The 14845-nt window shown below is 42.5% G+C and overlaps 1 protein-coding gene across 1 annotated transcript in view; it reads right to left on the bottom strand.

The window, feature by feature from the left end:
• The window catches only part of LOC136863731 (coiled-coil and C2 domain-containing protein 2A), a 569644-nt gene that overhangs the window by 291413 nt on the left and 263386 nt on the right, over positions 1–14845 (bottom strand). The window contains exon 17 of the mRNA XM_067140086.2: positions 13550–13743. Coding sequence (XP_066996187.2) covers positions 13550–13743 — 194 coding nt within the window. The remainder of the gene's footprint in view (positions 1–13549; positions 13744–14845) is intronic.

The following is a 14845-nucleotide window of genomic DNA, read 5'->3' on the forward strand; positions in this document are numbered from 1 at the left end:
ATGGTTGTTATATTTTACTGTGAAAGTTTACATTTATTAATTAGTCTGTTGACAGTGCAAGTGAAATTTGCTCAGTGTAGCTGTATCTTGTGCTTCATGAATGAATAAATACATTTTTTTTAAATCTCTAGCTGCCTGAAGAACAGTCTCTTCAGTCTAAAGTTTCTGGCCATGGTACGGTTTTAGAATAACCAGTCTTATTTACATAGTTATGGTCCGTCCAAACCTTGATTCCACCTAGCTTACAAAATACTCAGACTTCAGTTTTTATGTGAAAATCTAACACAAATGGGTTAGTATTAAAATTCCTGTTTACCTGAAAATGATTTCTTATTTTAAAAATATCATCATCATCATCAGAATCCCTTTAAGTAATTGATTTCTGATCTAACCTGAGTGGTGCAACTGACTAAGCATAAGTTCATAGATTTGACTCCAGCTAAGATCAATGATACACCAGTGCAAGGGTGCTTAACTCATTTGACGCCAAACCTGTACATATACATTATTGAGCACAGTGTCTCATCCACCAAACCCATGCATAGACGGTTTGGTGCAGTGTCTATTCACTGATCTCATATGTGAACAGGATATATGATACAGATGTTGATTCCCATAGGGAACCTGAAATATTTGTCCCGAATGAGTAAATTTATAATACCAATTTAAATGGGATAATATTGAACTACAGGAAAGTGCGAGACAAAGAAGTAATGATGAATCTGATGCAGAATATCACCCCCCCCCCCCCTCAGATAAGTTTCTTCCAAAATGTTAATGATTTTGATAATACCAGTTCTTGGATGAACCATTTTATATTATATTTCAGTAATAGTATCACAGCACGGACAAATATTTCAGGTTCCCTATGGGAACCAACATCTATATCATCTGATGGCCAAGCAGGCATTAATTTTTTGGTAATGAGACAAAGTCTCTCATAGTGCAATGGCACCGCCGGTGGCTCCAAGTAGCCTACGCAGTGGCCTCCACGGTATGCACTACCCATGCGTCTTGGTGGGTGTGCTAAGTACCAACTGATGAGCCCAACTTAGTACACGGGGGGCGAAACGCTGGCAACCAGGAATGAATTAGCTGGAAAATCGATATTGTCCAATAACGAACCATTTATATTGGTATTATAGTGTCATGGTTTGAATTTCCACGAAAATGCTCAAAGAAGTTCTGTACGGCAGATATACCACTCCATTTTGCGTGTTTCGAAAGCTATCTGATATTATTTCAGCTTCTTTGGAGAGGAACGTGTAGCCATCATGGAGTCTTGAACTATACATTCACCTCATGTTGACGAAGAAATTAAATGTTTCCTCAAAAATAGTGATTCTGGAGAACTATATTTTTATAATGAAGATGGAGAATATATAGGGGATAATACTGAACTACAGTAAAGTGCGAGACGAAGTAGTAATGATGAATCTGATGCAGAATTATCACCCCTTCCGCAGATAAGTTTTTTCCAAAATGTTAATTATTTTGATAATACCAGTACTTGGATGAACCATTTTATATTATACTTCAGTAATAGTATCACTGCGCAGAGTAGTCGTGCGTGTTAACCGTCAGCTGTACTGAGAATGGTTTTCTGCAGTTTCCCTTCTTCAATCCTAAGCAAATGCTGGGACAGTTCCTATTCATAGGCCACAGCTGATTCCATCCACTTTCTTATCCAGTTTCATTCACCATCATACATTTCATCTTCATTATCTTCTCAATAGAGGTTGGCATCAGGAAGGACATTCGGCCGTAAAATCATGCTGTAAAATATCATCTCACCTCATGCCCAACCCCGAATTGGGAAGCGGGGCATTCCATTAATATTATCAGTAAAAATTTATCTGTGACAGTGCTTCTTCCTTTTAAAAACCCGGCCCAGAGGGTTCGCATGGTCATCACAACTCAGCAGAGAAAAGATTAAAGGAAATTGGCTCTTACCAATTCTCTTACCAGCAAACACGAGTAATGAGAGTAAAATCTGGTTTCAAACATGTCTCGAGTCGGTTATCAGATTAGAGGACCTAAAAACATGGGAACATTTTATTCAGTCAATAGGATAACACAGAATGCCTATTTTAAATGAGCAGGAAAAATCACAATATTTGCGAACTGTCCATGGGAAACAATACAAATACAAAAACTGAAATTGTCAGGAAACAAAAGAAAACATGTCTGCAACTTATTTATTAACGATTTTAAATTTCTGAAAGCTTTTACAATATTTAAGACTGACATCTAATGTTGTTTTTTTCTTTTTGCTAGTGGCTTTACGTCGCACCGACACAGATAGGTCTAGTGGCGACGATGGGATAGGAAAGGGTTAGGAGTTGGAAGGAAGCAGCCGTGGCCTTAATTAAGGTACAGCCCCAGCAATTACCTGGTATAAAAATGGGAAACCACGAAAAACCATCTTCAGAGCTGCCGACAGTGGGATACGAACCCACTATCTCCCGGATTGCAAGCTCACAGCCGCGTGCCTCTAACCACACGGCCAACTCTCCCGGTCATGTAATGTTTTATTCATGTGAAAGTATGATATTCTATTAATAGGAAAAGCACAAAATATATTGAAATGTTGCATGTCTGGAAAAATATTGAGGTTTCTATTTTACTCTTGTATGAAATTTGTATTGTGGTAACCACAAAGACGCACGCACGAGATGCTGTCAATTGTGTAAACTGTTTTATTTACAAATTATATATACATTATATACACATGATCCTTGCACTAATAAACTGCCGCCTTGAACAAAACACTGCTATGAAAAAGAAGAAGACTGCACATTCACATGTCAACCGACTACCAACACAACAAAATCACAACATAAGTTCACATTATTGACTAATGACTTTCACAAGCAACTCTCAATAACAACTCCCAAGACTGCCTCTTTATATACATTGCCTGGCCAGGCTTCTAGTAAAGTATGACACAACATGTTTTCTCGTAATTTCTAGAGTATCCAATAACCTTTTTACAAATGGATGGAATGTTCTGTAACTCTCTAGTGGCAAGATGTGTTTTTCTGGACTATTACCATGCGTAACATTACACTGGATTTATACATCATATTTACAGGTAATAATAAATTATATACTATTAATTACGTGTTCTTACATTAAATAAACCCATATTAATATATATATAGCAGACGTGTCATGACATAACCTCACATGTTTTGTTATGACCACAATTTATATCAAATAAAGTCTGTAGATAACTATGTAAATAATAATAATAATAATAATAATAATAATAATAATAATAATAATAATAATAATAATAATGATGATGCTTGTTATTTTAAGGGGCCTAACATCGAAGGTCATCGGCCCCTAATGGAACGTGATGGACGACATGATACATGATATTTAAAATTTTAAAAATGTATCCACTGACAAGAGTTAAAAAAAATATGGTGATGAAAAAATGAGTATGAGATTAAAACAGCAGTGGATCTAATTCGCAATGCCTTATTTTCTAATAAAATAAGAGAAAATACAGGGAGAAAAGTAATAAGGCATTGCCTGGTGGTGCATATATATATATATATATGTACTTCATTTATATTAGACGTTAAAATAACACATTAAAATACGCAACACAAACTAAAATGAAGTCAATGGGATAAAAGCGCAATTGAAACAAATACACGAGGACAAAGGACTTCACTAGACACGATAAAACAGACCATTATCCCTCATAAAGCGGATGACAAGGTCTGCTGACTGCTCGTCATCTCGCAAGATAAGGGAGATGGTACCCAGAAGGTTAAGACCACGGCGAAGATCGACCAGGTCCATACACTCCGTAAGGATGTGTACCACGGTAAGATGGTCGCCGCAGGTACCCACCAGAGGGGGTTCTCCTTTCAAAAGATGCGAGTGAGTTACGATACCGTGGCCGATCCGAAGACGACATAATACCACGGCTTCCCTCCGCGAAGCCCGAAGGGAAGTCCTCCATACCTTCATTGTTCCTTTTATCACTCTCAGCTTATTGGGAAGTGGAATGGCCTGCCACTCCATCTCCCAATGAGACATGACCAGATCTCTCAGCTGAGAGCGAATATCACTTACTGGAACCTTGAAAGGCAACGGGGGCAGTGTAACTGCCTCCTTGGCAGCCTGATCTGCTAACTCGTTTCCCTCGATGCCCATGTGGCTTGGGAGCCACAGAAATGTAATTCTGGAGCTGGCATCCAAACACCCGGCCAGCAGGTCCTGGATCCGCTGCACCAGAGGGTGCAGAGGGAAACAGGTATCAACAGACTGGAGTGAACTCAAGGAGTCAGTACACACAAGAAAGTGTCGGCGTTCATTGTACAGTGCGTACCGCAAAGCTCTACATATAGCATAGAGCTCTACTGTGTACACACTACAGGTTTCCGGAAGAGCGAAAAGAAACCTATCATTGTCAACAACGAACGCACAGCCCACCTCCGCATCTGTCCTTGAACCATCCGTGTAGACGACGACTGAACCTGGATAGCGGCCAACAACGGACAAGAAGAGCCTCCGATAAATCGAAGGGTCCGTGTTTTCCTTCGGGCCAGTATGTAGGTCCAGGATGATTTCAGGTCGCCGTACTACCCATGGAGGTACCCCACTTGGTTGTCTGACAAGGCAAGGAACCGAAGGTACATTAAACAACCTGTAACTGCTCTCCAAGCGTATTCCAACCGGCCATGTTGCTCGAGGACAAGCAGCGTACAGAAAACGGTTGCCATTGTTGAATACGCAAGGATAGCTGGGATGAAGTGGCATCTGTCACAAATTTGCAGCATACGAAATAAGCATTTGCTGGCGCCTCAGGTGTAAAGGCGGCACACCAGACTCAGCGAGCAGGCTAGCTATGGGGCTTGTACGAAAGGCTCCCGTCGCCAACCTAACCCCGCTGTGGTGGATGCTGTTTAGCTTCGCAAGAACGCTTGGTCTTGCTGAGCCATATGCTGCACTGCCGTAGTCTAGTCGAGATAAAATATGTGCCCTATAGAATCGTCGGAGCACCGTGCGGTCAGCCCCCCCAAGAAGTGCTGCTAAGAAACTTCAGGATATTAAGCCTCTTAGTGCATTGCACTTTTAACTGCCGCACGTGTGGCTTCCACAATAATTTACTGTTAAAAAGGAGCCCAAGAAATCGGTGTCAACAACTGGAAGAACGACATTGCCTAAATAAAGCTCAGGATGGGGGTGAAGAGTTCGTTGACGACAAAAGTGGACAACAGAGGTCTTTGTGGCGGAAAACTGAAAGCCATGTTCTAAAGTCCACTGCTCCACCCTCCTAATAGCTTGTTGTAACTGTCGCTCTGCGACTGCCATACTGCACGAGCTATAATGCAGAGCGCAATCGTCCACATACAGCGACGGTATTACTGCTGGGCCAGCAGCAGCAACAATACCGTTTATGGCAATCGCGAACAGAGTGACACTAAGGAACGATCCCTGTGGGACTCCATTTTCTTGAACGTGTTATTGCGAATAAGTCCTCCCTACTCGGACACGGAATAGACAGAGGGACAAAAAATTCTCAATAAAAGCCGGCAAGTTACCTCGGAATCTCCACTGATGCAGGACTGAAAGGATACCATATCGCCAGGTGGTGTCGTAGGCCTTCTCCAAGTCAAAGAAAACAGCTACCGAGTGTTGTTTGCGGAGAAACGCATCCTAGATAGAACTCTCCAGGCGTACCAAGTGGTCAGTAGTCGAGCGAGCGGCTCGAAAACCACACTGATACTCGGACAAGAGTCCTTGTTTCTCCAGACATCACACGAGTCGGCGATTTAACATCCTCTCAAATAGCTTACACAGGCAGTTTGTAAGACAAATCGGTCTGTAACTTCCTGCATACTTAGGATCATTGTCAGGCTTGAGGACAGGAATGACTATGCCCTCTCGCCACTGAGACGGAAAATCACCCTCTATCCAGATTCGGTTGAACACATGAAGGAGATATAGTAGACTATCATCACTAAGGTGTTTCAACATCTGGTTATGGATGTTGAATGGTCCAAGAGACGTGTCCTTGCAAAGCGCTAATGCGCTGCAGAGTTCCCACTCCGTAAAGGGCACGTTGTAGTCCTCTGAAGCTTGGGTGGCAAAAGTAAGGTGATGACGTTCTGCCTCCTGCTTCAGAAGGAGGAAAGCAGGATGGTAATTCCCGGAGCCAGAGACATCCGCAAAATGACAAGCGAGATGGTTAGCAATCACGAGAGGATCAGTGGCGACACTGCCTGCAATGGAAATTCCCGGTACAGCAGATGATCCTTGAATACCCGAAATTCGTCGAAGCTTTGTCCACGCTTGAGATGATGGAGTATGTGACGTCATGGACGACACACATCTCTCCCATGAAGCTTTCTTACTTTGTCGAATAAGAACTCATGCCTTAGCGCGGAGTTTCTTAAATGTTACCAAGTTGGCCACAGTAGGCTGTCTACGGTCATGTTTATGAGCGCGACGGCGTTCTTTGATGGCTACTGCTATTTCATCGTTCCACCAAGGAACGAGTTTTCGACGAGGAGTCCCCGAGAAGAACGGAATGGACTCCTCAGCAGCAACAAGAATAACTTGGGTGATATAAGCTAGTTCCTTGTCGACGGTCCGCCGGATATCGTCGTTAAAGACAGCTAGTGACGTGTACTTTGGCCAATCGGCATGTTTAAGAATCCATCGAGGAGGAGCCTCAACGGATTTTTGGTTCAGCAAAGTAAGGATGGGAAAATGGTCACTGTCACAAAGATCGTCGTGTGTGTTCCACCGAAACAGCGGAACCAACGTTCGGCTGCATAGACTTACGTCTATGCGAGAATATGTGCCGTAACATACACTGAAGTGTGTTGGTTCCCCTGTGTTCAAAATACATAAATCCAGCTCTGTTACTAATGTTTCCAGCTCTCTTCCCCGGGGGAAAGGCGTCTCAGAGCCCCAAATGGGGTGATGGGCGTTAAAATCTTCCAACAACAGGAAGGGAGGTGGAAACTGATCGATAAGATCAGTGACGTCATTAATGTTAAGAAACTGACCGGGTGGAAGATAAACATTACACACTGTTGTTATGACAGGCAGCGGAATGCGAACAGCTACGGCCTCCAGCGGGGTTCTTATTGGAACCTCCTCGCTGTAGGTATCAGAACGGACAAAAATGCCAACACCACCGGAAGCCCGGTGAGCATAATGTCGTTCTGTCGAGTATAGTCGAAAATTTCTCAATACCGTATGATGACCTGGTCGGAAATTTGTTTCCTGAATACAGAATATACTCGCCGAATGCTCGCTGATGAGCTGGCGCAGCTCAGCAAGATGCCTATCATAACTGTTACAATTCCATTGTAACAGTGCCATATTGTAAGTGTGGACTTCGGAGGTTTAGGATAGGAGCAGCGTAATGCTACCTAACCTACACTCACATCCCCATCCGAAGATGGAGATTCATGCTCCATATGCAGCGCCTCTCCCCACCGTTGATTCTTGTTTAGACGGGCTGGGAGGTGGTTTCCCAGCCCTGGTTGACGATGCCGCCTCCGCCGGCTTAGGCGCGGCTTTCGCCGACCTCATGGGGGAAGGAGACGTTGTCTTCTTCCCTTCTTCCCCTTCTGTGCCGGCTTAGGTTTATTAGCTGCCACAGGCTTAGTGGTGGTCGAAGGCCGGGGTGTACCCGGCTTCGAGCTCGTTCTCGTTGCGGCGTTGCTCGCAGGAGCAACTGCCGCCTTGGCGGCAGCGATCTTCTGGAAAGGTGGTCCAGTGGAAAATGAGGAACCTGGCAGGGACTGTGCTATCAAGCTGAAGTCGAGTGTCTTGGCCGGTGCATTCAGAGAATTAAACTTACGGCGCGCTTCCTGGTAGGAAAGACCATCCAGGGTCTTGATCTCCTGGATCTTCTTCTCGCTCAGATAGGTCAGACAGTTCCGATCCCGAGGAGAATGAAGACCAGAGCAGTTAGTGCACTTGAACGGAGGTGTGCATTCCTCCGCACCGTGAGCTACTTTCCCACATGTACCACACACTGACTGATTTGAACAACGAGATACCATGTGTCCGAATCTCTAGCATTGATAGCCTCGCATAGGAGGTGGGATGTACGGCCTCACATCGCAACGATAGGTTGTTACCTTAACTTTCTCGGGCAACACTGACGATTTGAAGGAGACTATGAACGCACCTGTGGCAACGTCTTCACCGTTGACTTTGCGTGTGATACGCCGGACGTGGGTCACGCCACGGTGCTTCATGTCTTCCATCAATTCATCGTCAGTGTTCAGGACGAGATCACGGTGGAAAATAACTCCACGCACCAGATTCAATGTTTTGTGCTCTTCCACCTTGACGGGGATATCGCCAAAGTGGTTGCACTTTAGCAATTGATCGGCTTGGAGCGCAGTACTCGTCTTAAGAATCAAACCACCATTGTGCATTTTTTTCAGGTCCTCAAGTTCACCATATACACCTTCAATGTAGCGACTGAAGAGGATCGATTTAACCAGCTTGAAATCCTGCCCATCGGTTCTGGTAGCAACCAGGAACCGAGGGAAGCTGGAACCCAGATTTTTTTTTTTTGCTTTACGTCGCACTGACACAGATAGTTCTTATGGCGACGATGGGACAGGGAAGGGCTGGAAGTGGGAAGGAAGCGGCCGTGGCCTTAATTAAGGTACAGCCCCAGCATTTGCCTGGTGTGAAAATGGGAAACCACGGAAAACCATCTTCAGGGCTGCCGACAGTGGGGTTCGAACCTACTATCTCCCGAATACTGGATACTGGCCGCACTTAAGCGACTGCAGCTATCGAGCTCGGTGGAACCCAGATTAAGTCGCTGCGCTTGTTCCCAAGGGGTTGCCCCCCTTAGGGAATCAAAAGTTAAAGACTTGGGTAGCAAACTACCCGATGTGGCAGGCGGAAGTTGTTTCGACGCCATGCCCGAAATCATCCTCCCCGAATGCCACCCACTCCGATCAGGGGTCTCTGTAGCCGAACCAAGCAGCCAAGGCAATACCCACCTGGTCGTAGCAAGTACTGCCCGGGGTCCGATGTTAGGCGACGATGCCTAATACGGAATGACTGAGGCAATGAGCACTAGGACTCCCTTCCTCCAGTCATCCACAATAGCATGTACCCCATAGCGTGTACAGAGCACTAAATATAGGGGGGAAAAAAATAAATAATAATAATAATATGTTCTCCTGGCATTCGGCTGTGCGGGGACCTGTGTTGTCAGGCGGATACTACTGCCCGCGTACATGACACTCCCACCCGCCGCTTCCTGGGTTGTTGCTGGCACGGGCTTTCGAGCGTAGTCGCACACGTAGGAGCTCCATCGCCGAGCAGCACGCACATCAAAATTTAGAAATGGTCTACAACTGACCCTCGGAAATACAATAAAAAATAAAGAGGGGACCATGGCCACATGACCCTTTAAGTCGCCTTCTACGACAGGCAGGGATTACCTATGGACGTATTCAACCCCCCCATCCACAGGAGGTCCAACACAGTTTACCAAACCACAATCCATGTCCGCGCCTAGGTCGCCCCTTTTTGTCGCCTCATACAACAGGCAAGGGATACCGCAGGTGTATTCTACATGTGGGTCCCCCACCCGCAGGGGGTGTGTGTTTGGTCCGCGAGAGGTATTTTATTTCCCTCAAGTCCGCCGGCAAGCCGGTTAGGACCCCCCTATCCGCCACCTAGGACGCGCCACGTGGGAGTATCACCTCTTCCCCTGCTACGCCTGCGTAGCAGGTTCGTGGATAATAATAATAATAATAATAATAATAATAATAATAATAATAACAACAACAACAACAACAACAATCGAGCTCGATATTTTCATTATTTACCTACAGGTTAGAGAATTGTTTCCAAGTTGTACTAGTCCATTACTCTTGCATCAGTATTACTCACAGGAACTCTTTTAATCTGATGATTTATTGTTTTATGAGCATGTAGTAAATGTGAACTATCTGTGGGAAATGATACACATGCCAGAAGAGCTTATGGTACATTCTGATTGCCAGCCATCACCACAACAGATCAGTTCAAATTAATTTTGAATAATGCGGTAAGTCACCGAGACACAGAGGTTTTCATTTTAGTGGAAATGAAAAGAACACCCCAAGTCCTCCTCACTAAAAGATTACCGTGTGTTGCGCAACATTACACTGGATTTATATATCATATTTACAGGTAATAATAAATTATATACTATTAATTATGTGTTCTTACATTAAATAAACTCATATTAATATATATACAGCAGATGTGTAGTGACATAAACTCACATGTTATATGTAAGTTCACATTCTTAACTAATGACTTTCACTAGCAACATCATACATGATGGAGATTGCTATACATGCCGTTGCCAATAGCCTAGCAAAGGATATATGTTCCTACTTCTCCTTGTGGTTCAAAAAGTGTTTGTTAGATGGCACTTGATATATCTGCCAGAGGAAGTTTCGAAGGAAACAATACAAGTGCTCTTGTCACCCAGTAGTGGCCAGAATAAAAATAAAATAAAAACATTTAAGGTAGTTGTCATGGACTATGGAGATTTCTTTGATATTGCTGCTGAAGCTGAAAAGTTTATCAATACTGCCAAGTTTCAGATCTCCAAGGTATCTTGTATTAGGGTCACTTCTGCCAGTCCCAATATTCTTCAAAGAATTTTCTAAGCGACATTGAGGAATGGACTATGGTAATTTCCACATGATCAAAACTCAGCAAAACTCCAGAAACTTGCAAATTTGGACAAAGGACAAGTTCATACTGCTGAGTAAAAAAGTACTGCATAGAAGAAGAAGATCTTCCATCCATGTTAGACAGTGGCAGCTCGTGGCTGTAAAGTATGGTGAAGAGCTATTACCCGTTCGGTTTCAAGTGACAGATTAAGGACCTTCTTTATTTGCTTACCGCCCCAGGGTTGGTTTTCCCTCGGACTCAGCGAGGGATCCCACCTCTACCACCCCAAGGGAAGGGTCCTGGAGCGCAAGACATTGGGTCAGGGATACAACTGGGGAGAATAACCAGTACCTCGCCCAGGCGGCCTAACCTACTATGTTGAACAGGGATGGAAATTGATAGGCAAGGACGAGGGAAGGAAGCGGCTGTGCCCTTAAGTTAGGTACCATCCCGGCATTTGTCTGGAAGAGAAGTGGGAAACCACTTCCAGGATGGCTGAGGTGGAAATCGAGCCCACTTCTACTCAGTTGACCTCTGGAGGCTGAGTGGACCCCATTTCAGCCCTCATACCACCTTTCAAATTTCATGGCAGAGTCGGGAATCGAACCCGGGCCTCCGGGGTGGCAGCTAATCACACTAACCACTACACCACAGAGGCGGACAAGATTTAGGAATTACGTGTTGTTTTTGGTTGTTTTGTACTCGTACCTCGTACTTGTGACCACTTCCAGGATGGCTAAGGTGGAAATCGAGCCCACTTCTACTCAGTTGACCTCTCGAGGCTGAGTGGACACCGTTTCAGCCCTCATACCACTTTTCAAATTTCGTGGCAGAGTCGGGAATCGAACCCGGGCCTCCGGGGTGGCAGCTAATCACACTAACCACTACACCACAGAGGCGGACAAGATTTAGGAATTACGTGTTGTTTTTGGTTGTTTTGTACTCGTACCTCATACTTGTGACTGATGGAGGGTCCAGCACGTGACCACGATTTATTGAATTTAATGTTTCATCATGACCACGAAAAGCTAGTTCTTGCTTACTTAAATAGAGCACTGCATCAATTACCAACTGAAGGAAAAGCCTATTTAAATGTACATTTTTATTGAACTGTACAGTTACAATATACAGTCTGGCATTTTCCTTCACATATTTTGGTTTGTTTCCAATGTCTTCAAATCTAGCTGCCATATTATATGTTCTGCAGAGTCTGAGTGCTTATGTGAAGAACGTGTTATGTTCAAAAGGGCTGAAAATCCTTCTTTATTCCAAACGTTATTTTTATTGAGAAAAGGCAAGCAGGCCCAACAAAACAACTTCTGTAGAGCTGGAGAGGAGCACAACCTTGGAAATCCCTTAAACCACGATCGTTTGAAACTAAGATTGTAAGATTTACCAGAATGTTTCACTTCTTTTGTAGCACAAATCTGCAGTGATTCAGTAGGGCGATCAAAACGTAGAACTTCATTCTGATCTTCGTTTCTCCAACGTGAAAATGGTGTTTATAATAAAATACACACTATGTCATAAATAGAATACATGTTTAAATAAAACATCACAACGCTACGAATGAAGCACGATGCGTAAGTACTCATACTTCACACAGGATGACGCACGGAAGACGAAACATTCCGATCCTCTGACAACTTCACTTGCACATTCTGCTATGTGGAAAGTACGCGGGTGACGTCATGGTTGTCATGGCAACTACCAAGGCCAAGCGCTAGGAGGGAGCACTTGGCAGGTAGAGGCAGCTGCGGAATCTCTCGTCTTCACTCAGTCTCACGCGCCGTACTGTGGCCGACAGCCAGCGCTTTCGTGAGTTCCCCTGGTTCTCATCAAGTGATGCGAGCTCTTGGTGCTCCAAACGCCGTACAATAAAACATTTTCTTTCCGTAAAACCAACAAATGTCATAAGAAAAATAAATTTAAGTAAATCATTATGGTAAAAATAAGTGGTGAAGTGGAACTTCACCTATTTCACCTGAAAAGCCCCCCCTGATGTTAGAGTTCACGAATGTCAAATGTCGTAAGTTCTAGGGTGATATTTGCAAATGTCTTTATTTTGCAACACATATGAAATGTTTTTATACTCATATGGATGAAGTAATATTGTGCAAAGACTGTAGGCTTAGGATAAAGTTATAAAACTCTTCTTGATTATTCATTTTATGTAATATTCACTTATGTTCCAAGTAATAATTTACTGTATCTGACATTTTTGTACTAAGTGGTAATTTCTGATTCTTATATCTATCCTGATGAAGAACTACATGGCACAACACTGTCAAATTTAAAAGTAAACACTATTATAACAACAAAGAACACAGAATAACTCTAACTACAACTTATCACACTCAAACTTGCAACTCAACTGACCAAACAGGTGTAAAGAGCTGTGGAGCAAAACGCGCTTGGACTTGCTCCATTCTTTTCGTGAGGACATGGGATGTTCTTTCCATTTCCACTAAAAATGAAAACCTCTGTGTCTCAGTGACTTACCGCATTATTTGATATTAATTTGAACTGATCTGTAGTGATGATGGCTGGCAATCAGAATTCGCCATAAGCTCATTTCCGAAAAAATTTACTTATGCTGTTCTTTGCATGGGGTCTTCATATTTTTAGCACATTCTCAAGAAATATGTTGGGAAACATATGCATATTTCCTAAAAGGAATAGAAAGTCCAATCATCTCATAAATGGTCTGAGCAGATTTCAGATTTACCCAGTATATATTAAAATATTCCTTGTCAAATTTAATTATTTACTGTTAATAAATAAATCATTGTTAATAAAGGACATACGCGAAAGATAAGCGCCTATGTTAATGATCAATGTGGCAAGTTATAATACTTACCCAATATCTGGAATTTGTTCTTCAGTTACAATATCATGTAATTGGCGATTCTGCTGTGCCAAGCGACACTGATTCAGAACACACTGCCTGACTTCGTTCAATACATGATGGCCCCATGCACGGTGCGAGTCAAGAGGATTAGATGATATCTTCTCCACAGGAAGAAATGACATTGCCTGACGCTCATTATATGCCTATAAATAGAATTCAATTTTAGAAGAAAACTGATAAGAACATAACCTAATTTGATCCCATATAAGTCATTGGCTTAAATACACCTGCACTTAAGTTTCCTATCTTCCATTCTCAGTTCAATACGGACAAAAATGAAATTCTTAGATTTAAATACACCTGCACTGCAAACAGCCATATTACTAGAGTTATACAACTCTCAAAATGTACACAAATGTGAAAAAATTGGAACATCTTTCAAATAGCATTGTACAGAACATCTTGTAAAATTTAAAGTTAATTTAATAATAATAATAATAATAATAATAATAAATAATAATAATAAATAATAATAATAATAATAATAATAATAGTAATAATAATAATAATAATCCAAACAATACAGAATATACTTCAGAGATCCTGTTGTCCATGTGAAGTGGATCAAATGAATCAGTCAGTGGAGAAAGGAACTAAGCAATTATTTCTGAATTTTTTGGAGAAACAAAAATCTGAATTGTGAATAAAATATGGCACTGAAAAAATGAATATTTTTACCATTTGATATATGACCTATCATGATTATTACGCACTAAAAGAACCGATCTATTTAAGAGATTAGAGAATTTTTTTTTAAATAACATAGATCCTTTCACCAGTTGCTGTTGGAATTCAGGTGACTTCTTCATAAAAAACATTAATTTTTACCACAGAATTATTATTTATTGATCAAATAAGTGGAAATTAACATGAAGTAAACTAAATCAATTAATTTATTACAAGATAATCACTCGAATTGAAAAGAAATTACAGTATAAGAAAAAATGTAAATAATAGGACATATGCATAAAAATGTAGAACATTCTACAAGTACAGTAGAAGTCCGCTATAACCCTTTCAGACCGTGTACGCACAATTGTGCAGGTTCGTATTTTATTTACACTGACTGACAGAGCAAATGCAACACCAAGGAGGAGTGGTTCGAAAGGGATGAAAGTTGGGGAAAAAACAGAGTCGGCACGGAAGAATAATTGATGTTTATTTCAAACCGATATGCAGGTTACACAATGCGCACGGCATCGACTCAGTAGGATGTAGGACCACCGCGAGCGGCGATGCACGCAG

Source organism: Anabrus simplex, chromosome 2 (genome assembly GCF_040414725.1).
Source record: "Anabrus simplex isolate iqAnaSimp1 chromosome 2, ASM4041472v1, whole genome shotgun sequence".
NCBI lineage: Eukaryota > Metazoa > Arthropoda > Insecta > Orthoptera > Tettigoniidae > Anabrus > Anabrus simplex.